A 24,632-nucleotide genomic window follows, 5' to 3' on the forward strand; every position below is an offset into this window, starting at 1 on the left:
CGTTTTCAGGGTCCTTGCTGTACACGGTGGGACACTGAGAGCTTAGTGATCAGACGGTCAGGACAGTTAGGTTCTGGTTAGGATCTGAGATTACCGCTACACAGGGTAGCAGTGAGGATTCTTCAGAATCTCTCCGCAAGGCCAGGCAGAGGCTCCTGTGGCTGAGAATCGTCCTGTGCACTGGTGGTCCGATTCCCAGTCAGGGCACGAAGCTAGGTTTTGGGCTTGGTCCTTGGTTGGGGTGAGTACAGAAGGCAACCAATAGATGTTTCTCTCTCCCTCCCTCTCTCCAAGCATGACCTCGGGTGAGGATTAAAATAATTACCATTATCCTAGCCTGTTTGGCCCAGCAGATAGAGCGTAGGCCTGCAAACTGAAGGGTCCCAGGTTCAGTTCTGGTCAAGGGCAAGTACCTCAGTTATAGGAACCTATTCCTGGAGCATTAACTGTTCTTACTAAAGGTCCATCTAATGGTAAAGCTGCTTATCATACAGTGAATTCAGACCGAGTCATCCAGACCACACTTCTGTACAAAGAACTGAATTAGAAGCTATTAAGGCTGTATTGCAGGATTTCCAGGAGCCTCTCAATGTTATTTCTGATACTGCCTATACTGCTGGCCTGGTAAACAGAATTAAGTCTGCTCGATTAAAATAGCTCAGTGACCAAAGTCTATTTATACTATTTAAACAGGTACAGCAAGTTGTACAGCAAAGACAATATCCCTTTATATTACTCACTAGAGGCCCAGTGCATGAAATTTATGCCTTGGGGAGGGAGGTCCCTCAACCCAGCCTGCACCCTCTTGCAATCCGGAACCCCTCAGGGGATATCCGACTGTTGGTTTAGGATCAGGCCTAAACTGGCAATCGGATATCCCTTTCACAATCCAGGACCACTAGCTTCTAACCGCTTGCCTGCCTGCCTGATTTGCCCTGAACACTCTGCTGCCTGACTGATCACTCCTAGCTACTCTGCCTGCTGCCTGATTGCCCCTAACCACTCACTTGCCTGCCTGATTGCCTCTAACCACTCTGCCTGCCTGCCTGGTTGGTCCTAACCACTCACCTGCCTGCCTAATCACCCCTAACTGCCTCTGCCTGCCTCAACACCCCTAACTGCTCTCCTTCCTGCCTACCTGATCACCCCTAACTGCCTCGGCCTCGACGCCGCTGGCACAGCATCATCTGGAAGGACATCAAGGTCATTCAGCTGTCTGGTCTAATTAGCATATTATGCTTTTATTATAGATATCAGGGCTCATCCCACCCTGCGTGGTCCTTCAACAAAAGGAAATGCACACTTTATTACAACAGGCACATTATGGGAATACCATAAAATTCCCAGGACAGGCAATTATAGAATGCCAACATCAGCGGCTAAAATCCCAACTTGAAAAACAAAATGGGGAATAGGAATGCTGGAGAAATCTGTAGATAGACTACACCATGCCTTAATTACTTTAAATTTTTTAAATTGGTGTAATGCTGATGGCAAGACACCAATAAAATTACACTGATGTCATAATAAGCCAAAAGAAAAAAGGCTTGATCAAATGGAAAGATACTGAGTCTGGTTTATGGAAAGGTCACAACCCTTTATTAACCTTTGGTCGAGAATACATTTGTGTATTTCCAGAAAACTCCTCCAAGCCCATGTGGATTCCTGCAAGGAACACCAAACTCCAAATTAAAGCCACAGAAGAAGCTGACCAAACTAATGAGGACCTTAAACCTGAAGCCTCAACCTGTATCTGTGGTCGCAGGCAGACAGACGGGGAATTTCTCCAGCCACAGATAGCAGTAGCCCCAAGCAACATGCTGAAGATAAGGAATGGGAGTAGAATGAGAGAGATGACAAACAATCTGGAGATGACCTGGGGGATAGTGAAGAACAGTCCAGAAAGCTGAACCAGTTTGTGAGGAAACAAGAACCCTGAGAACCCCTGAGGGTGTTTCTCCTGCTAGCAGTCGTCAGTTGTGTGTAAGCAGATGGGGAATGAAATGTCTTAAAAGGCCGAAACCGGTTTGGCTCAGCCTGGGGGACTAAAAGGTCCCAGGTTCGATTCCGGTCAAGGGCATGTACCTTGGTTGCGGGCAAATCCCCAGTAGGTGTGCAGGAGGCAGCTGATCCAGGATTCTCTCATCGATGTTTCTAACTCTCTATCCCTCTCTCTTCCTCTCTGTAAAAAATCAATAAAAATATACTTTAAAAAAAAAGTCTTAAAAGGACTCCAGCCCTGCAGACAACATACACCATTCAAGATTAAGCCGAAACCGGTTTGGCTCAGTGGTAGAGCGTCGGTCTGCGGACTGAAAGGTCCCAAGTTCGATTCCAGTCAGGGGCATGTACATTGGTTGCGGGCACATCTCCGGAAGGGGGTGTGCAAGAGGCAGCTGGTCGATGTTTCTAGCTCTATCTCTCTCCCTTCCTCTCTCTAAAAAAATCAATAAGGAGATCCAAGATGGCTGCGCCCAGGTAAACACCTAGCCTCAGCTGCACACAATTTCAATAAAATACAACTAAAATATAAAATGGACATTACCCAGAACTACAGGAAAGTCGACTGACTGGAAATTCTATGACGAGAAGCAAGGAGAAAACCAGAAGGAAGCGCAGAGGAGCTGTAAAAGCCCAAGGTACGGAGACACGCGGCGCGCAGAGAGGACAGAGCCGGAGAGGAGGGAGGCCGAGTGCCTGGCTGGCGTTCCCTAGCGGGAAGGAGATAAAACTCCGACTGTGTTGGGCCCCAGTTGTGACTGCTCTGAACCCCAGTTCTAGGCCAGACCCCGGGGACCCAGGCTCATCCATAGGGAGCTGGGCTGTAAGGCGGAACCCCAGGGGAGCGGCGAAAGGAGGTCCCAGCGGCGCGCACATTGCGTGCAGAGAAGGGACAGTCGGCTGTACCGCGGGATTGCCCTGGCCGGAAGGAGACTGGGGCTCCAGTCTGCTCTGAACGCCACCTCCAACTCCACTTCCAACTGAACTGAACCCCAATACCGGGCTCATTGGGGGAGAGAATAGACTGTTTGGCAGCAGGCGAAAATTGAGGGCACCTATCTCTCAGAGGCGCTTTGCAGCGAGCACTGAAGGACCCTGAGATGCAGGAGCCGCATAGGGCGGGGCTGACGGAAGCCAAGACTGTAGGCTCCACCCTGAAATCCCATCCCATCTGTAACTGCGAAATGCGACAACGAAATAGATCACAAACGAAAGAAATGGAGGACAAAAAGCGACTGGATATAGAGATCAAATCTACGCTTATAAGGTTTTTCAAGAATTTCCTAGAAAAGATGGATAAGACCTATGAGGATATGAAAAGAAATCAACTAGAATTAATAAGGAGTTATCAAGAAATGATAAGGGATCAACAAGAAATAAAGAATACATTGTCTGAAATAAATATTATACAGAGTCCTAAAAACAGGATGGAAGATCGCAAGAATCAAGTCAAAGATTTGGAACATAAAGAGCCAGAAGACACTCCTCCACAGAAGCTAGAAGGCAAGAGAATCCAGAAAATTGAAGATAATGTAAGAAACCTCTGGGACAACTTCAAGCGAACCAACATCAGAATTATGGGGGTCCCAGAAGATGAGAGAGAGCAAGATATCGAAATCATACTGAAAGAAATAGTGACAGAAAACTTCCCCCACCTGGTGAAAGAATTAGACATACAAGTCCAGGAAGCACACAGAACTCCAAACAAAAGGAATCCAAAGAGGACCACACCAAGACATATCATAATTAAAATTCCTAGAGCAAAAGACAAAGAGAGAATATTAAAAGCAGCAAGAGCAAAGAAGGTAGTTACCTATAAAGGAGCGCCTATACGATTGTCAGCTGACTTCTCAACAGAAACCATGCAGGCCAGACGGGAATGGCAAGAAATATTCAAGGTGATGAATAGTAAGAACCTACAGCCAAAGATAATCTATCCAGCAAAGCTATCACTCAGAATCGAAGGCCAGATAAAGAGCTTCACTAATAAAAAAAAAGCTAAAGGAGTTCATCAACACCAAACCAGAATTATATGAATTGCTGAAGGGGGTTCTTTCAGAAGAGAAAGTAAATAAAGATAAAAATTATGAACAACAAATACGTAACTATCAACAAGTGAATCTAAAAACCAAGGAAATTAAAAAAATCTGATGAACAATATTAACGGTTGAATATAATAGAATCAGAGGTATGGAAGGGGAGTGAACTGACGATTTTTGGGGAAAAGGGGTGAGGGGGATGTGGGAAGAGACTGAACATAAACTGTGCACCTATGGATGAGGACAATGGGGAGTGGGGAAAGGGCAGAGGGTGGGGTGGGAACCTGGTAGAGGAGAGCAATGGTGGGGGGGGGGGGAAGGAACATTTGTAATAATATGAACAATAAAAACTTATTTTTAAAAATCAATAAAATATTTCTTAAAAATTTATTAAGAAAACAAAAAGGGGGAAATGCTGGAGGCTAAATTTAGCCAATAGCAGTTAGCATATTAATGCAAAAAGAAAACACTGGAAGGCAAATGGACTTTGATATTCATCAGGGCCGAAAATCAGCATAATATTGCCCTTCTGTGGGCTCAATGGCTCAATGCAATTCCCTAACCTAATAATCCTTTTACTGTTTACCAAACTTTACCTTTGATATGCTTGTATGCATTGCTAAAGGGAAAATGTGTATTCAAGTAAATAAAAGGTGGACCAGGCCAGAAAGTCAGTGTGTATCTTCAAGAGGCTCCACCTGGCCTCCAATGCCTTCTAAATTCATATTTTTTGTATAGCATTTTCATTTGTGTGTTGGCCCCTCCTTCAGATCCTGAACCCTAGCCATGAAGGTCCCAGCAAAGGGGACCCCACAGTGTGAGGTCACCAGGACCTGACAGCTCTCCCACAGGGCGTAGGAGCTATTACAGGTGTTTCACGTCAGCCCATCCCATGTCCTAAGTGACCTTGAGAGTTGTTTCGTTTCAAAACACGACACTGGAAGAATGAACAGTGTGATTTATTTGGCTCTAGTGCAGCTATTTGGCAAATAATTTGCACATTTAACAGGAACTGCTGCATCCAGACAGCAAGCTGAAGTTCAAAGCAGAGGACGTGTCCTCTCCCGCAGCTCCACAGAAACAAAACCTTTCTAGGCCAGTTACCGTTCACCGCTGACCTGCCCAGTATCTAGTCCCCTCCCTTCCCGATCATCAGCTTTCTGTAGAAGGAAAAGAGCCAGAGCTTAAGGCAGCTGCTGTGGGTCCACAGAACCTGAAAGGAACACATTCTTCCAGGCAAGCGAGACAGCAGAGGGCAGGGCTCGGAGGCCTGGCCCTGGTCCGTCTCCAGAAGGGGTTCGGGCGGTTCAGGATGGCACTCACTGCTTCTCCATAGAACCAAGGCACTTGTGCGCCCTCAGGGAAGATGCCTGAGTGACGAGAGTGACGCTGAGCCAGGCGTGGACCCACGAGACCGCGTCTGGGTCGCACTGATGCCCTGCAAGGCCTCCACCGGTCTCACGGCTCAGCCTGGCACGTCCACGGGGTTCACAGCTGGCTCTCAGAAAGCAGACTCCACGTCGCCCATCTCCACACACACGGTCTTCAGCTGTGAGTAATACTCAATGGTCACCCGGCCGTTCTCTCTGCCAAACCCTGCAAGGAAGACAAGGGAAGACGATGAGCCCAAAGGTCAGTGGCCGTCGGAGACAGGCCTGCCCTCAGCCTGCAGAGGAACACAGAGGCAGCACGTTTCTTAGAAAGAAACCCCTTCCCTGGTACACCAGCTGCGAGCCAGCGTGGGAAGTAACCTGGCCAGCAGGGCCGAGACCCTGCCCGCAGCCGGGGACCAGGCTCCGTGCGGAAGGGCAGTGTCCCCTGCTTGGCCTTTCCTATCAGCCTGCCCCAGACCTAGGTAGGCTCGCCTCCTAAGGGCAAGGCCCAGACCCCAAAAATGCACGTCTCCAGGGGCACCATTCAGAGGGACAGAGGCCCAGCCAGCCCTCTGCTAATCCTGAGCAGAGCTGGCCATCCTCCGTCTCCCCCTCATCCCGTGGGCATGCCCGTGCCACATGTCTGTGGGCCCCACTCCAAAGCCGCAGACGGGAAGGGAACGGCGGCCTGGGAGGTCCATGAGACGTAGCCGCAGGTCACAAACCCACTCCCCGGCACTGACAGTTACACAGGAACAAACAGCCCTTCCCGGCTCTGCGCCTGGCCTGTGTGTCCCACCTGGCTGGCCCCAGAAGGACAGGCATGACTATGGACTGTGATTAGGGAACGCCAGGGAGAGACCAAATCACACTGTCAGATTAACACCCTCTGCTTCACCAGCACACACCGGGTTCCTACGCTGGCCAGCACTGAGGTGGCCATAAATACGGCGCTCACAGCCTAGAGGAAAAGTAACTCTCCCACATGACAGACCTCCCGAGATGCACATCAGCCGGCAGCAGGCACCCGACCCTGAGTGGTGACCATGCTGACAGGCTGGGAGCCTGGTCGACAAGGACCAATGAGGACAGTCCCCCTGGAGACCTGGTGGCCTGTCCCCCCCACCCACCTCCCCGCCCCTCCCCAGCGCTCACCAGACTTCTTGTAGCCGCCGAAGGGCAGCTCCACGGGGCTGACGTTGTAGTTGTTGATGTAGCACACGCCGGCCTGCAGCTCGGCCACCACGCGGTGAGCGCGCTGGAGGTCCCTGCAGGGAAGACATGGCTTAGCCTGCAGCCTCACCTTAACATGCAGATGCTCCCCCCCGCTCACAGCAGCCGCAGTTCAGGCACCGCATGCCGCCAACGCGGAGCAGAGAGACCGCACGGCAATTCCTGGGGGTGAGGGGGAGCAGGGCCGACACCCTTGGAAACATGAGGTCAGTGAGAGCTGAAGTGTGTGGTCCCACTTACAGAAAACACTCAGAGCAAGCAGCCTGGAGACAGGAAGACCTGCCAGGCTGGGGGCGGGACAGTCAGCTCGCCTTGCTGTCCTGAGCTGATGGGAATGTCCTGACATTGGGCTATGGTGACGCTGCACAGCTCTGCGAATAGCTGAGAGCCACTCGGGGCGCACTTTATGCGGGTGAGCTATTCAGCCCGGGAGTGACCCCCATCGAGCTGTCAAAGGCGTAGGCAGCAAGACAGCCCCTCGATGCAGTCCCAGCGCAGCTGCTCACAGCGGCTGTCAAAACGGGGCGCTGCTCGATATGCTGCCCCAGGGGGGTCCCGGTCACTGCCCTTTGTCCACACCCTCAGGGGAGGCCGCCGAGAGGGAGCCCAAGGTGAGCTGTGGGATGGGGAGATGACACGGTCACACAAATGGACCGCCTGCAGGTATGAAGGAGGCTGTGCATGTGGGGCCGAGGCGGATGGGAAACCTGTACCTCCTCACTATCATGGGAAACCTAAAATCACTCTGGAAACCACCATTTTTGTTGGCTTGATTGTTTTTGTTTGTTTTGGTTTTGGCTAATCCTCATCCGAGGATGTTTTCCACTGATTTGTAGAGAGGGTGACAGGGAGGAAGAGACAGAGAGAAACATTGGTGTGAGAGAAACACTTTAATTGGTTGCTTCCTGCATGAGCCCCAACCAGGTCCCAGGCCAGGGAAGAGTCTGCAATCAAGGTATATGCTCCTTCCTGAAACTGAACCCAGAACCCTTTATCCACAGGCCAAAGATGCTCTATCCACTGAGCCAAACCAGCCAGGGCTGTTGTTTGTTTTGGTAGTGTTTTTTTTTTTAATTTATTTATTGATTTTAGAGAGAGGAAGGTGGAGGGAGAGATAGAGAGAGGATCAATTTGCTGTCCCACTTATTTATGCATTCATTGGTTCATTCTTGTATGTGCCCTGCCCAGGGATTGAACCTGCAACCTTGGTGGTGGGGACCATGCTCTAACCAGCTGAGCTACCTGCCCAGGGCTGTTGTTTTTTAAAGCAGCAGCTCCCGAACCCTTCCTCGGAGCTCAAGCAGAAGCCATTACATCAGGTCCTCAGGGAGATGTGTCTTCCTTCCCAGGTTCGGGCCACAAAGTGACAAAAAAATAGAACCTTGTCTATCGCCAAAGAAACAGAAAAATCCCAAGTGTGATGCCGGCTTAGAAAACTGCCAAAGCCCCGGCCGGTGTGACTCCGCTGGCTGCAGCATCCTCCCGCACCCCAACTGTTGCAGCTCAATTCCCGGTCAGGGCACACACCCAGGATACGGATTCAATCCTTCATCAGGGCGGATGCAGGAGGCAACCAATCCGTTTCACTCTCACACAGATCTTGTTCTCTCCCTCTCTCCTGCTCCCCTTGATTCCCCTCCCCCCCGTTCCTCTCTCTAAAATCAATAAATAAGTAGCCCTAGTGGATTTGGCTCAGTGGATAGAGCACTGACCTGTGGACTGAAGGGTCCTGGGTTCGATTCCCAGGGGCATGCCCGATCTCCAATGTGAGGTGTGCAGGGGGCAGCCAATCAATGACTCTCATCATTGATGTTTCTATCTCTCTTTCCCTCTGCCTTCCTCTCTGAAATCAATAAACAAAATTTTTATTTTATTTTTTTATTTTTTTTTAAATATATTTTATTGATTTTGTACAGAGAGGAAGGGAGAGAGATAGTTAGAAACTTCGATGAGAGAGAGTGTCATCGATCAGCTGCCTCTTGCACACCCCCCACTGGGGATATGCCCACAACCAAGGTACATGCCCTTGACCGGAATCGAACCCGGGACCTTTCAGCCCCAAGCCGACACTCTATCCATTGAGCCAAACCGGTTTCGGCAATAAACAAAATTTTTAAATGAAATAAAAATTTTTAAAGAGGAAAGGATGATTTTTTGTTAGAGCCCCTTTAAATAAAATCAAAAAGAAGAAAAAAAAAAAACTGCCTATAACTGCCAAAACTATGCAGTTTGCATATCATCAAGCAAACACTGTGCTTCCAAACCACCTCTTACTCTCAGTGCGGTGGTTCCAGCTCACACGGAAGGACATCAGTCACAACACGGCTCACAGCGCTGAGCCTGGAAACACCCCCATGTGCACAGACAGGAAACAGCCCAGCGCTGACACGCCATAGGCTTCCCAAGTCCTGGACCTGGACACTCAGGCTTGGGGCCCTGGGGTCAGCACCACCTACTTATTCCACAAGCCAATAAAGAAGGCGGCATTCTCATCAACCAAGTTTGCAGCTCAGTTCAGCTCCGTAGCAGGGCTGTGGCCACGGAGGGCAAAATACACAGTGCTACTTGGCATCTTCTGACTTTACAGGAAATGCCGATGGAACGTGATGGGCAGACCCGAGGGGGAGCCAGATCAGCCCCATCAGAGCAGCCAGCCACCTGCCCAGAGCCAGCGTGGGGGGCCTTCCCCACGTACCTGGTGAAGACGCCGGCGGCGAGTCCAAAGGAGGTGTTGTTGGCTCGTTCCAGAACCTCCGCCTCAGTGTCGAACGACAGAATGGACATAACGGGCCCAAAGATCTCTTCCTTCACGCAGGTCATGTCATCCCTGCAGTCACCTGCGAGCAGCGGGACAGACAGGATGCCGTGGGAGCCGCTGCTCGTCCACAGCGAGTGACCAGCCGTACACGAGGACGGCCGTCACACGTACAGCCGTGACAACGGGGCCACAGGCCGGCGGCCAGGCAGAGGAAGGACCGCGTGAACCAGGCACATCCGGGACCAACGGCTCTGAGCTCTCAAAGTGGCATTTTCTGAAAGAATTTACTGAGGGAGTGCTCATGAAAGGACATTCACTGATGCCCGGCCAGTGTGGCTCAGTGGTTGAGCATCCACCCATGAACCAGGAGGTCACAGTTCGATTCCCAGTCAGGGCACATGTCCGGATTTTGGGCTCAATCCCCAGTGGGGGTGGGAGGGCCATGCAGGAGGCAGCTGATGTTACGATTCTCTCTCATCATTGATGTTTCTCTCTCTCTCCCTCTGAAATCAATTTAAAAAACATTAAAAATAAACACCATTCACTGAAAAAGATATAATGTTAAGGGGACTGCCCCAATTTGTTAAATTTTACATATATGATTGTCTTTTATACCTTCCCACATTTTCTTAGTGACTCTGTGATAGAATTAGATACAAAAAATAAAGTCTCACTATAAAAACATAACCTTAGACATAACCAATGGAGTGTTTACTTGATATGAAAATGTACTTAAGTTCCCGTAAGAGGCCAATTCTTTCGTTTTTAAAAGTCTTTTTATTGCTTTTTTAGAGAGAGAGAGAGGGAGGGAGCGAGAGGTAGAAACATCAGTGATGAGAGAGAATCACTGATTGGCTGCCTCCTGCACACCCCCACGTAGGGACTGAGCCTGCAACCCAGGCATGTGCCCTGGCCGGGAATCAAACCTCTAGGTTCCTAGGTCAAAGCTCAACCACTGAGCCACACTGGCTGGGCAGAAGGCCAATTCTTTAAAATGATATAATTTACACTTGACATTTCACGCATCTGTAGAGAAGTGCAGCTATTTACCCATCGAACACCGAGCCTGGTGATCCTGGAGAGAGCGGTGCCGTCGGCCCTCCCTGAGGCCAGACCCCCTCCCGGCGGCCCCGGCAGGAAGGGAGCCGCGGGCCGCGGTGTGTGATGAGTGAGCGGCGTGGAGGCCAGAGAACGGCTTGAGGACATCCTGCCAACACCAGCTCGGTAGGACCAAAGTCTACAACCAGCTGTTCACACGTCTACAAAGATGACGCGTCTGCCTCTCAAGATGTGGATTAGACTTAGGAATACTTAGGGATTATGTCATCTTTAGGAGGTGCTTAAGCATGATTTACTATGCCCTAACTCTCTGAAAACTAGTCATCCGCATGTAATCTTCAGGGAAACCATTAACCAAAATGTTACTACTCAACAGTCCCGGAAAACGTCTTTGATCTCTGCTGCTCCATGTGCTGCGTGCTCGGGTTCGGTCGGAAGACAGGATGGATGAGGAGGAGCTGACATACAAAAGGCTGCTGCCAGAAATGTGACTCCCTCGACTTTAGTCCCCAATTTAAGTAAATGAAAAACTAAGGTCTGTGATGTTCAGCCCTGGCTGGTGGTGCTCAGTGGTTAAAGCACCAGGCTGTGTACTGAAGGGTCATGGGTTCGATTCCCAGTCAAGGGCATGTAACTGGGCTGTAGGTTCAATCCCCAGTTGGGCAGGGCGTGTGCAGGAGGCAGCAGATGGATGTCTCTCTCACACATCGATGTTTCTATCTCTCCCTCCTTCGCTCCCTCTCACTCTCTCTTTAAAAAAAATGCAATGGAAAAATATGCTCAGGTGAGGGTTAAATAAATACATAAAATCTGCAACACGCAGCAACGCACAAAGCATAATAGATACCATCAGCCCCAGCGAGAGGAGCCGCTGTCACACTATGAGGTGACTCTGCTCCTCCCTGTCCCATGCGTATTCGGGGTCTTGAATGGGTTTGGGGTCAAATATATGTTTTATCTGAAAGGTGCCACTGCTCCTGTCACTCAGCAGCCACCGGGAGTCCCCAGGGCGTCATCAGGCCGCAGCTCTGAGACTCGGACCTTCCCAGGTGAGGGCCCAGGTGAGAGCGCTAACAGGTGGAGACAAACCCGCCGGATCTCCCTCGGGATAAGGTGCCGGGACCATGTAACATCTCCAGCCGACAACACTCCCAGCTCCCGGGACACGCACCCAGGCCCTCAGCCGCGGGAGCAGCACGAGGACAGCGACCTCCACGCAGGGTCACCCAGAGCGAGGACGGGGTAACTGGCCAAGGAAGGAGGCTAACTTACACCTGACTGTCCAGACCGGAGGCTTTTAGATTGACAGGAGGTGCTAAGAATTCTTAAAAGACAACTTTTATAAATGCTGCCATGTGGCCTGACAAACTAGTTTTCCTATATTGATGTCAAATAGTTCAGAGCAAGATGCATTCTGACCGCCTGTCCTGACAAGTGAAACTCAATACTTCTTACCAATGCGCCCTTTCCTCTCTCGAGCTCCGCTTCCGAACAACGGGAGAGACCGGGAGTCCCGGTGGCCGAATCCACCTGCTCCCAGGGCGGGCGCCGGGCCTGCAGCGATAACGGAGAACTCCCCCTTCCGAAATCTGACACTCGGGTGCCAGCCCTCGCTTGCCCCCATGCACGTGCTGTGCAGAAGCTCTCTGCTATTTCGTTCAAACTGTAAAAGCAAACAGGAAGAGGACATACCCAACACACAAGGTCTCATGAAAAAGCCATTCTTCAGCTTGGGGTCTTCGGGTACGTACGGGTCTCCCCCACACAGCACCTTAGCCCCCTGCCGAAAAGGAAAACAGAATGCGTACTTTCCGTGACACATGCGACCCCCACGTGCAGTCCTAGACCAGCTTAGTCACTCTGCTGCAGAGCGGGACCCTGGCCGGCACCCGGAGGGCTGCAGGAGGGCTCCGGCCTCCGGAAGGCCCTGCGCCTGGTGGCGGGGGAACCGCCCCCCCCCCCCCCCCCCCCCCCCGCCAGCCCAGCCCAGCCCAGCTCCCCGCCCGTCCTCACCTGCTCCTTGGCCACTTTCACAAACCCGAGGACTCGCTCCAGGTGCGGCCGGTTGATGAGGGGGCCCATCCTGGTGTCCTCCAGAAGGGGGTCTCCAATCTTTATCCTCTGGGTCTGTTCCACCACTTGCTTTGTGAATTTATCAAGAATTTTCTTTTGCACAAACACTCTTGTGCCATTACAGCAAACCTGAAAAAGAGGCAAGCATTTATCAGCATGCAAAGAAGAAAAAAGGAAAAGGGGGAGGGGGGGAATCCCAAAGGTTTAGGCTTAAAAAGAACCCACTGCACTAAGGTGACCAGATCGTCCAGATGTTAGCGGGACAGTCTGATTTCTAACAATTTTTCCCGCATCCTGCGGCTTTTTAAAAAAGTCCCGATTCTTTCCAATGCTTGGACGATCTGGTCACCTTGCACTACACCTTTGTGAAGGTTCGGTCCCTTTGTAAAGCTCCCGTACTAACAAGGATTGCACATGTGACTGGACACATCACGCCTGCAGCACAGCTGTCTGAGGTAGCTGGCATCTCCTGGTGTTTGTTTAAACTTTAAAGTCTCCTAAGGCTGTCAACAGCCATAGGACCCAGTCCCTCTCCTGTTCGCTCACATCAGCTGCTCGATTTGGCTGCATATTTAAGAGTAAGGTCAGAATGGGAGGGGACAGTAAAAACAGTTAAGAACCAGGGCTCGAGCTAATGAAAACCCAGAGCATTTCATAGTCAGTGTTTTCTCCAGAATCTACAATAAATAATGAGTATCCAGACTCTCCATGGATGTGAACGTCAGGACTGCTCAGCGGCTACCAGCGCACAAGGACCATGAAGGCAGCGGCAAACACAGGGAGAAGAGCCAGTTCCACGTGAAACGGAGGGACCCGGGATGTTAGAGAAGGCAAAGCGCAAGGAAGTGCCTCTGAGATGCTAACTTCTGTTCTTGCCCAGGAAAGAAGGGGAATAAGAAGCCCGCCAGCACCTTTCACCTGTGTGAAAAGCAGCACAGGAAGGAAAACTCGGGAACAGGTGGGCCTGTGGTCTCCTGGGGGAGGGAAGGCAGGAACAGGATTGGAGGGAGAGTAGGAGGGGACCAGGTGGGAGCAATGGGGGCACCAACACCTGTGTGTGGCTTCTGTAAAATTCTGCCATTTAGAACCATTACCATGTCCCCTAATCACAATAAACACAACTTTTAACACCAGCAAGAAAGGGGGAAATAAATCTCAAAATGAAATAAGACAGAAGTTGCGAACTTGTTATTAAAATGAGTATCACAGCCACAATGTGGGCGGGGAGAAGGAAGAACCGCCCAATCAGCTCTCAGCTTTATGCCCTCTGGCTAAGGACAGGAGCTGTGAAAGGTATGAACTCCTGCTGGAAGACTTATTTTCCCAAACCTGCAAGTACTACCAGCTATTCCAGGACTCAGTTACACAGATGGACTGTGGGGGACGGACGCCCAACCTCTCTGCTAGAGAGCTATAAACAGGGAAGGGCGAAGGCAGCACAACCCTGCGGTATTGGAATGAGTAAAAATATGTGTATGAACGTGTGGTCATTAACACAGATGCATGCAGAAACACGTGTGTGCACATGTATGTGCGTGTTGCATGAAAGTACACACACACATGCCAACATCTATTCCCTTCTCTGGCCCCCAGGAGGGTCTGGAGGCAGTGGCACCCAGTAAGGAGTCCGCCTGGCACCCAGACCTTGGCTTCTAAACACCACTCACCGCTGACCAGGGCCCCGGAGCAAGGCTGCTGCAGAGCTCGGCCAGGGGAAAAGCGCGCGTCCAGAGCGCCTGCTGTGCCAGGAGGTCAAGTGCTCAGACCGTGAAGACATATCAAAAGGTCAAGAGAGGGGTCCCGCCCTGGCCAGTTTGGCTCAGAGGATAGAGCGTGGGCCTGCGGACTCAAGGGCCGGGGTTTGATTCTGATCAAGGGCATGTACCTTGGTTGCAGACACATCCCCAGTAGGGAGTGTGCAGGAGGCAGCTGATCGATGTTTCTAACTATCTATCTCTCCCCCTTTCTCTCTGTAAAAAATCAATAATATATATATATTTTTTAAATATATTTTATTGATTTTTTACAGAGGAAGGGAGAGATCTAGAAACATCAATGATGAAAATAATCATCGATCAGCTGCCTCCTGCACACCCCCTACTGGGGATGTGCCCGCAACCAAGGTACATGCCCTTGACTAAAATTGAACCTGGGACCTTTCAATCCGCAGGCAGACATACTCTATCTACTGAGCCAAACCAGTTTCGGCCAATAAAACATATTTTTTTTTAAATTAAAAAGAGAGGGGTTCCACCTGCTGAGTCGCAATCATTTGAGCATCAGAATAAATACTGGGTGGTAACGCACAGAAGGACACAGGGTGCGTGGGTCCGGCTGACAGGGATGAAGGAATGAAAAACGGGGCCGGGAAAGCTCTTTCTCACAGTAGAAAGTGAGCTACAAGATGTAGAGGGGCTTCCCAGCCAGTGTGGCTCAGTGGTTGAGCGTTGACCTATGAACTAGGACGTCACGGTTCCGTTGCCAGTCCGGGCACGTGGCCAGGTTGCAGGCTTGATCCCCAGTGTGGGGCGCGCAGGAGGCAGCCAACCCATGACTCTGTTATCATTGATGTTTCTCTCTCTCTCTCTCTCCCCCTCTCTCTTAAATCAATATAAAAATGGTCTTAAATGAACATAATGAAATGTAGACCTTTGAGGAGCCTGGCTCCCAGGAGCACGTGAATTCTCTGTACGATGAACAACCCTCCTCTACATCTGAAACCATTTCCCAGGAAAGAGCCTCTTTAAGACACGCCGTCCCCGCACACGCACCTCGCCCTGCGTGAGGAAGTTGGCCATCAGCGCCCCCTTCACCGCGTTCTCCAGGTGGCAGTCTTCGAAGATGATCAGGGGAGACTTGCCTCCGAGTTCCAAGGTGACAGGTTTGATTCCTTTCGCCGACATCTCCATGATCTTGGGGGACAAGAAAGACCACCGTCAGGGGTCTAACAAGGGAGTCGCACGCCGGGTGACAGACCCCGACCTCCAGAGGCAGCGGGCTCTGCAGCCCTGCCCCTCACACGCCCTGCTCCTCACTTAGCCTCCCTCTCCGGGCTCCGAAGCCAGAGGCGCCCCAACACCTCAGGAGGGAACTCACTTTAAAAAACTTGTCCGCGCACCGATTGCACGGGCAGAAACTCTGTTCACTGTCACTGTGCTCAGGCTGACAGCCCCGACCGATCGCAGATCGAGGTCAGAACAATGAGTGTGAAATGGACTGGGAGGCACCTTCCCTCTGAGGTGGCCGCGGCAACAGAAGTGCTCTAACTGCCCCGTGGGCCCGGCCGCCCGGCACCAGGCTGAAGGCGCCCGTCCGCCCGCGTGCACCCCCGTCAGACCCCCGTGGGTGACACCCAGGGCCTCCCTCCGGCACGCACAGGCTCGGTGGCCACTCCCACAGTGGATGCCATCGCCCCGCCCTGGCCGCTGGCCTCACCTTGGTGCCGGTGGGCACGCTCCCGGTGAAGGAGACCTTGGCCACGTCGCGGTGCTCACACAGCAGCTGGCCGGTGGCGGCGCCGCCCTGCACCACGTTGAAGAGGCCGGGGGGCGCCCCCGCCTCCGTGTAGATCTCGGCCAGCAGCAGCGCAGACAGCGGCGTGAAGGGGGACGGCTTGAAGACCATGGCGTTTCCTGCGCAGGCCCAGCACACAGAAGACTCGGTGGGGGTCCCCTCCGGACAGGATCTCGCCCTCCCCCCACACCTTCCCACCCCGGTCTCGCGCATTAACCAGACCATACCCCGCTTGGGCCGTCCCCAGCAGCCCCTCTGCATGTCCAGGTCTCTGACCGGCACCGCCTCACCTGACACCTGCACTGGGAAGCAGCAGGCAGGCCTTCTCCCTTCCACAGGTGAGACTGGAGGAAGGTTAACGGCCCTGACAGGTCCCCAAACCAGGACGGCATCTAGCTCTCCTCCGTCCCTCCGCGAACAGAACGCGGAGGGCAGCAAGCAAGTGGCTGCGCCTCCACACGCGCCCCCTCCCACCTCCAGCTGTCCTGAGTCTTCTCTCCCCGCGGACCCCCTGTAAGTGGTCTGCCAGCCTAAGCTTCTGTGGTGGGGGCTTTGGGTGTCATTTCTCGTCACACAAATGGAGGAGGAAGTTTATCTCCTGCTTCCTTATTTTTTAAGTTTTTGAGGTTTTTTAAATCTTCACGGGAGGACATTTTTTCCATTGAGTGGAAGGGAGGAAGGAGGGGAGGAGAGAAAGGGGGAAGAAGAAAAAGGGGTCGAGAGAAAGAAAGAGAGGAAGAGAGAAAGAGAGAGAGAGAGAGAGAGAGAGAGAGAGAGAGAGAGAGAGAGAAACATCGATGTGAGAGGCACATCCATTGGCTGCCTCCCAAACATGCCCCAATCAGGGCCAGGGATTGATCCGCAACCAAGGTATGTGCCCTTGACTGGAATTCGAACCCAGAACCCTTCGGTCTGCAGGCTGATTCTCTAATCACTGACCCACGCCAGCCAGGCAACCTTCTGCTTCTTCAGTCAGATTCCTAAGTGCTCCCCTGCGCAGAAAGTCATGGCCAGAAAGAGGAAACTTACCGGGAACACAAATCTCATCCAATCTGACAGTGACAACAGGACCTCTCAGACCACACTCTCTTCCTCCCCATGAGCAGAAACGAATGAGACGAACACGAGCAGGGAAAACACAGACACGATCTGTGCGCATCACACATGCAGACTCCCTCTGGCATGGACACGTGCCCTCTGAGGCTCTGCATGCCCCGCACGGCCCTTCTGATGGGGAGTGTGTGTGTGAGTGTGAGTGTGTGAGTGTGCATGTGTGTGTGTGTGTGTGTAAATATGTGTGAGTGTGAGTGTGTGTGTGTGCGCGCGTGTGGGTGTAAATATGTATGAGTGTAAGTGTGTGTGTGTGCGTGTGGGTGTAAATATGTGTGTTAGTGTGTATGTGTGGGGGGGGTGTAAATATGTGTGTTAGTGTGTGTGTGTGTGTTTGTGTGTGTGTAAATATGTGTGAGTGTGGGGGAGGTGTAAATATATGAGTGTGAGTGTATGAGTGTGAGTGTGAATGAGTGTGTATATGTGTGTGGGTGTAAATATGAGTGTGAGTATATGAGTATGAGTGAGTGTATGAGTGTACATGTGTAAAGTGTGTGCTAGTGTGTGTGAGTGTGAAAGTGAGTATGCCAGTGTGTGTTAGTGTGTATGTGTGTGGTTGTGAGTTTGTGTGTGGGTGTAAATATGTGTGTGAGTGTGAGTGTGAGTGTGAATGTGTGTGTGAGTGAGAGTGTGCACGCAGAGGTGAGGGGAGAGGCACACAGCGGACCCCACTCCCACACCCAATGGAGGAACAACTCTCTTACCACAAGCTAAGGCGGGGGCCGACTTCCAGGAGGCGATCTGGAAGGGGTAGTTCCAGGCTCCGATGCCCACGCACACGCCCAGCGGCTCTCGTCTGGTGTAACCGAAGGACCCGCCGGGGAGCTGGATGTGCTCGCCTGGGGGGAGACAGGAGCAGAGGGGAGGTCTGCTGCCCCCCGGCACCCCAACACCTGTGCTTCCTGGGGCCCCACCTCCTCCGGCTGCTCGCAGCACATGATGCCCCCTGCAGGCTCCTGTCCCCTCTTGTCCCCTACTCTCTCCTGCAATCCTCCACACAGCATCCACATTCACCCCACGTCACCCCACCTCACTCCCTCCGAGGCACTCTGCGCACGGTCACCCCACTTCACTCCCTCCTCTGAATCAGGTGGCATGAAGTGAGGAGAACCAGGCCTGTCTCACCCCAAAATCTTTGCCCTTCACCTCGGCTCTGCCCTCTCCCTCCACAGCTGAGGGAGGAAGGCCGGCGGGAGGCTTACCAGCCAAGGATCCTGCCAGGCCCGCGTAGTACTCCAGGCACTGCCAGGAGGTGTCGATGTCCAGGCGGGCCTCCAGGATGGACTTGCCGTTGTTGATGGTCTCCAAGGTGGCGATTTCCTCCTTCCGCTCCTGTGGGCGGCAGAGACTAGATTTAAGACACATTACCATACTGCACAGCAGTCAACACCCAGACAAAATACATGCCCCAGTTTTAAAAAATAAAAACTTCTTTTTTGTAATGTTACATTTGTTCAGGTTTCACTGACGCAACCACTCCAATTTTTTTTTTAATATTTTTATTGATTTTAGTGCTTGAGGGAGAGACAGAAACATCAATGAAAGAGAAACATCAATCGCTGTCTCCTACATGCCCCCTACTGGAGATTGAGCCCAAAACCTGGGCCGTGACCGGAAATCAAACTGGTGACATCTGGTGGACAGGACGATGCTCAACCGAGGCATACGGGCCAGGGTGAAACAACTTTTATTTAAATGAAAAGAAAAGGAATGGCAGTCTTACACTGGGAAGAGATAAAAGCTTATTGTTGAGCCCCAGCCAGTTTGGCTCAGTGGATAGAGCATCAGCCTGAGGACAGGGTCCTGGGTTCGATTCCAGTCAAGGGCAGGTACCTTGGTTGTAGGCTTGATCCCCAGCCCCAATCAGAGTGTGTGTGAAAGGCAACCAATCAATGTGTCTCTCTCACATCTATGTTTCTCTCTCTGACTCTCCCTCTCCCTTCCACTCTCTCTAAAGATCATGGAAAGATTTATCCTGATGAGAATGAAAAACAAAACAAACAAACAAAAAGCTTCTTGCTGAACAGGAGTCCTGTTCTCCCATCCAAGACCCATTTCAAGATCATTTAAAAAAAGAATGCTCCGAAAAGTGAATATTATATATGCATACATGTATGAATACATATGTATGTGTTTGTATGTATACAGTAGAGAAGTTATGCAAAATAGCCGACTACATGTTTGACACTGAAGAAGTTATAAGCATACAAGGCTTTAATTCCCCAAAAGAAATGCAGCGTTGCCTCGGCCAGTGTGGCTCAGTAGATGAGCACTGACCTATGAACCAAGATGTCATGGCTCGATTCCTGGTCAGGGCACATGCCCGTGGTTGGGGGCTCAATCCCCAGTGAGGCATGCAGCAGGCAGCCGATCAATGATTCTCTCTCATCTGGAAAAAAATTATATGTATAAAAAAAAAAATGCAGTGTTATTTTCTAATGCTCAGAACTCACTAATTCTCTTTTCAAACACCTTTTCCAGTTGTATCTGGATGCTCAGGGATGAATGGCGACATTTGGAAAATTACACCTATAAAGAAAATCTGAGGAATGCCTTTCTCCCTCCCAAAGATGATGACAGGACTGAAATGTAAGAGAAAGATACTTGCTATTATGAATCCAATTTAAAATAAACAGTAGGGTCAATGTCTGTACATAAAAGATGAATCAAACAAATGAAAAGAAAGAGCATTGTTTTACCAAAACTATAACGAGCATCTGGCATGGTTGCTTTTGTAAAAGTGTAAAATAGTTTAACTGTTTTTGAAGAGGGGAACATGTATGAATCTATGAAAGCTTCCCAGGCAATTACGGTAAAAATGAATCCGAGAAAGGTTGGAGGACTTAAGGGTCATCAGAGGAGAAAGTAAGAAGAGTCAAGTGCACAGAGTTAAAGAGGAGAGCCCTGGCCGGGTAGCTCAGTGGGCTAGAGCACTACGCCAAAGTTGGAGGTTCGATCACAGGTCAGGGCACATACAAGATTCAACCAATGAATGCATAAATAAGTGAAACAAGAAATCAATGTTTCGCCGAAACCTGTTTGGCTCAGTGGTAGAGCGTCAGTCTGTGGACTGAAAGGTCCCAGGTTCGATTCCAGTCAAGGGCATGTATGTTGGTTGCGGGCACATCCCCGGTGGGAGATGTGCAAGAGGCAGCTGGTCGATGTTTCTCTCTCATCGATGTTTCTAGCTCTCTATCTCTCTCCCTTCCTCTCTGTAAAAAATCAATAAAATATATTTTTTTAAAAATAAAAAAAAGAAATCAATGTTTCTCTCTCCCCCCACACCCCTCTCTCTCTTAGAAAAAAATTACCAGAAAAAGAAATAAAATAAGGTGAAACCGGTTTGGCTCAATGGATAGAGCGTCGGCCTTCAGACTGAAGGATCCCAGGTTCGATTCCGATCAAGGGCATGTACCTTGGTTACTGACACATCCCAGTGGGGGGTGTGCAGGAGGCAGCTGATGGATGTTTCTCTCTCATCAATGTTTCTAACTCTCCATCCCTCTCTCTTCCTCTCTGTAAAAAATCAATAAAATATATTTTAAAAAGAAAAAGAGACAAGCTACAAAGCACATGTTTTAATTCAAACAAACATGGAAAAGAAACCCATCCCGGAGTCGGCACAGAGAGCCAAGATCCACACGGAACTCCTGTGAAGGCTCGCTGCACACGCCCAGGTGAGCAGGTGGAAGTGCTTTCCGGTTCCACAAACAAGCCTAACCTAACAGTGGCCCAAAGTCCGCCCACACCGCCCGGGGGCAGTGCCCTGGAGCGCAGACAGCAAGCTCTCCCTCTTCCGAAGGGGAGACGGAAACACACCCTGATGATCCTGGCGGCCTCCAAGAGGATCCGGCCACGCTCCAGGCCCGACTTCTGACTCCATATTTTGAAGGCGGCCTTGGCATCCTGAACAGCCAGATGGACCTCCTTCTCTCCGGAGCAGGTGAAAGTGGCAATCACGCGGCCTAGGGGAGCGGGAGCCGGTTACCCACCTGTGGCACACGTCTAAACAAGCATCGTGCATTCACCTGCCTCTTCACCACCCCTTCTCCTCTTTAAAGAGGTGGCTTCCCTTCGCGGCCTCCTCTATAGCAGCCGTGCTGAACTCCATCCTGGGGTCACTGGCCGCTTTAAGAATCTAATAAAAGTTGCAGACTTCTCTGCAGAGCAATATAATCACATGACATAATTGTGGAGATCACGCCATTGCAAGAGCACACCCAGACCTTGCGTGAGGAGCCCCTGCCCGCCTGCATTTTACTGGCGGTTTACAGCAGGTAACTTCCTAGCAATTACTTCATAATGCTCCTTACGATGTTTGAGAAGCTGAGGTCTTGCAAAATCAAGGTGCAAAGTGCAGTCTCCCCAGTTAATAGCTGAGTTTAAATCCCTGTCTACGTTCTATATAAACCACCTCCTGGTAATACTGATGAGCACGCTTAATAAACAGCAATGCCAGCCAAAGAGACCCCTAAGGCCAGGGAGGGTTTTCCCCTCAATTACTAAAAACAAGGAATGCCAGCCTCTCCTCTTCTCCCCCAGCATCACTCCTACCCTGTTCTGGGCCAAACAGGCTTACTTCCCGGCCCAGGCCCGGGGCGGTGACTGCCCACGGGGATGGGTAACTGAGAGGGCAGGCGGGGGCAGCGCTGTTCCTGGGGTTCGCTCCCAAACAGCCAGAGATACAGGCAGCGGTAAGACCACGGTGCAGACGTTAACAGAACCGCGGGCTGTCCTGCTGGGCGTCAATCTGGGGGAGGGGGGACAGAGGGGGGGCAGAGGGGGACAGAGGCGCTTCCCGGGCGGAAGGGTGGCCCCGGGCGATCGCGGTGCCACGTTCGCGTCCAGGCCGCCGCGAGCCACTCGGCGCGGCGCTTCAGGCCTCTGTGTTGTGCACAAACGTTCTCTCTTTCTCCCCAAGAAAACCCACCGCCAGCACCGCCAGCCCGCACCCCGCCCTCAGCATCGGAACCCCCCCAACCCACCCCGCGGAGACCGGGCTGCGGCCCGGCCTGGGCTCCGGTCACGGCCTCCCCCGCTCGCCCGTCCCCCGCGCCCCGGACCCTCTCACCCTCACCCGCACCCGCACCCGCACCCTCGCCCTCACCGGTGGCCGGCTCGAACGCCGTCTCGGAGCCCGAGGCGTCCGCGGGCTGCAGGCGGGCGCCGCCGCGGTAGTTGAGCGGCTGCGAAACGAGGAAGCTGCCGGTGCTCATGGCGGCGGCGGGGCGCAGGGAGCGGAGCAGCGGGGGCAGTGCGGCCCGCCCGGCGCGGGGCAGCATGCGGGGCGGCGGCGGCGGCGGCGGCGGAGGCCGAGGTGCGGGCAGCCGGAAGCCGGTGCGGGGTGGGTTGCCGGTCCCGGAGCCTCACGCGGGACAGGCCACGGGAGGGGCGGGGCCCCGGGGGCGGGGCCTCTAGGGTGGGCGGGGCCTGCTGGTGGGATGAGGTGGGATGTGAGCGCAGGACCTCCTGGCGAGGGCGGGGCGCGGGGGGGCGGGGCAGGGGAGGGGGCGGGGTCTGCGGGACTATTGGGGGCCCTCGCTTAGCCGGAAGTTTGGGGTGAGCCTACACGCGTTCTCTCTTTCTCCCCTTCCTCTCCCTCCTCCTCCTTCTCTCTCTCCCTTCCCTCTCCTCCCCTTCCTTCTCCTTCTCTCCCTCCCTTTCCCCCCCTCCTCCTTTTTTTTTTTTTAATATGTTTTATTGATTTTTTACAGAGAGGAAGGGAAAGGGATAGAGAGTTAGAAACAGCATGAGAGAGAAACATGGATCAGCTGCCTCCTGCACACATCCTGAAGCATGGTAGCAACCATGGTGGGTAAAAATTGCTATTCAATATTTTAACCCTGGTGTTTGGCTTCTGTACTTATTTGCTCGCTAAAACAATAGAAAAGTTATTTTTATTTTGTGAACTTACGTATGCTATCCCAATTGATTTGTGAAAGAAAAAAGCCACCTGCTAACCTGACAAGCTCAGGGAAGGCCTGCGTGGCAGTCTTGCAAACCCAGAGACCTAAGATAACTACAAAGGATGGTTTGAAAATTAAATATCTAACAGGTTATAGTAGGTAGTCACGTCCCAGATATTTTCCCAGACAAAGATCAACTTTGATCTTTTTACTGAGCCCCTCTGCCTTCCTGCCTCTAAGATAACATATCTGTGAGATGTCTGGGTAACTTGTAACTTCCCTTTTTCCGGAGCCCCTGGGGAACAACCAAATGTGGTGAGCGCCAGGACAGATGCCTCAAATTCCTTCTTTATCATGTTAATAGTTCCTGCACTCACCTGAGTATACATCCATCATTTTACTTTTTATCCAATCCCAGGAGTTTCCCACATCTTTGCTTTCTCCTGCCTCCTTACTCCATCACCAATGAATTTCATGTAACTCACCTATGTCCCTCCTTTGATTTCAGTGTATAAATAGAGAAATGTAACCCGCCATTCTTCGGAGCATTATCTCAATCCATTGAGGTTTTGCTTCCCGGCAATTGTCGACAGTTTTGGCTCAAATAAACTCATTAAAAAATTCTTTACAGGTTTCAATGGTTTTTTTCCGTTAACAGATTGAATACTCCATGGATGGTAGTTTGGATATCCATTGATTGTGATCTCACTGGTTATCAAAGCACATTCTTCTGTACCTGGGAACCTGGACAGCTCAATTACCCTAAGTTGTCTCGGTGGCTACAGGTAATGCGTTCCGGGTGACGCAGTGGTTCCGGAATCTGGACAGCACAGTTGTTCTAAATTGCCTCAGTGGCCCCAGATAATGTGTTCCTGTTGATTCAGTAATGCATAGACCCAAAACTATACTTAACCTTCATAGATAACTAACTTGCTCAATTTCACTTCTGTAAGTGCTTTGTGCAAACCAGGGTCCTCATTCATTCCAAACCCAAAGATGCAATTGATACCTTTCTGATATTCTGCCAATATAAGCCGATGTGGCGAGCTTTTCGGGCTGTGAGATCTGGAGCATGTAGCCCCTCGTAGCCGCTGGCCTTTAATAAGTGACTCAGTAACTCGACTTCTTGAGGCGTCCTTTGTACAATACACTCCTACTGGGAATGTGCCTGCAGGCAAGGTACATGCCCTTGACCTGAATCGAACCTGGGACCCCTCAGTCTGCAGGTCGACATTCTACCCACTGAGCCAAACCGGTTAGGGCCCTCCTCCTTTTTTAAAAAAATAATATTTTTATTGATTTCAGAGAATAAGGTAGAGGAAAATAAAAACATCAGTGATTAGAGGGAGTCACCAATTGGCTGCCTCCTGCTTGCCCCCTACTGGGGATCAAACCCCCAACCTGGGCATGTGCCCTTGATGGTCCAAGCGGAAGCTCTATCCACTGAGCAAAACCAGCTGGGACTACCTCTCTCTCTTTCTCAATCTCTCTCTCTCTCTCTCTCTCTCTCTCTCTCTCTCTCTCTCTCTCTCTCACTGTCTCTCTCTGAAAGGGTGGACTTCCTTCT

General features: G+C 51.4%; 1 protein-coding gene across 3 annotated transcripts; it reads right to left on the minus strand.

Annotated features, from left to right (window-relative positions):
- Window positions 1–4,985: 4,985 nt before the first annotated feature.
- On the minus strand, window positions 4,986–22,505 carry ALDH9A1 (aldehyde dehydrogenase 9 family member A1). Of its 3 annotated transcripts, XM_045582932.1 has the most exons (12): window positions 22,267–22,502; window positions 20,979–21,124; window positions 18,362–18,491; window positions 17,864–17,998; window positions 15,972–16,168; window positions 15,308–15,448; window positions 12,477–12,665; window positions 12,156–12,243; window positions 11,919–12,017; window positions 9,342–9,483; window positions 6,569–6,681; window positions 4,986–5,636 (listed from the first exon to the last, which is right to left on the minus strand). In XM_045582932.1, exons 1-12 carry the CDS (start codon window positions 22,439–22,441, stop codon window positions 5,542–5,544), a joined length of 1,650 nt encoding a protein of 549 aa, XP_045438888.1. In that variant the 5' UTR covers window positions 22,442–22,502; the 3' UTR covers window positions 4,986–5,541. The 3 variants fall into 3 exon arrangements, with proteins under 3 accessions (XP_045438888.1, XP_036298901.1, XP_045438889.1); XM_036443008.2 differs by lacking the exon at window positions 11,919–12,017 and having other exon boundaries at window positions 22,267–22,497; XM_045582933.1 differs by lacking the exons at window positions 9,342–9,483; window positions 11,919–12,017 and having other exon boundaries at window positions 22,267–22,505.
- Window positions 22,506–24,632: the final 2,127 nt, after the last annotated feature.

Source organism: Pipistrellus kuhlii, unplaced genomic scaffold (genome assembly GCF_014108245.1).
Source record: "Pipistrellus kuhlii isolate mPipKuh1 unplaced genomic scaffold, mPipKuh1.p scaffold_m20_p_18, whole genome shotgun sequence".
Lineage (NCBI taxonomy): Eukaryota > Metazoa > Chordata > Mammalia > Chiroptera > Vespertilionidae > Pipistrellus > Pipistrellus kuhlii.

Bases quoted from the DNA above. Each gene is read 5' to 3' on its own strand.
- ALDH9A1 (XM_045582932.1), bottom strand. From the start codon at position 22,441: ATGCTGCCCCGCGCCGGGCGGGCCGCACTGCCCCCGCTGCTCCGCTCC. The intron at 18,492-20,978 runs GTGTGTTTCCGT...TGCCGCCCACAG, and splicing joins AGGCCGCCAGGATCATCAGG to GAGCGGAAGGAGGAAATCGC. The intron at 12,244-12,476 runs GTGAGGACGGGC...CCTTTTCGGCAG, and splicing joins TGAAAGTGGCCAAGGAGCAG to GGGGCTAAGGTGCTGTGTGG.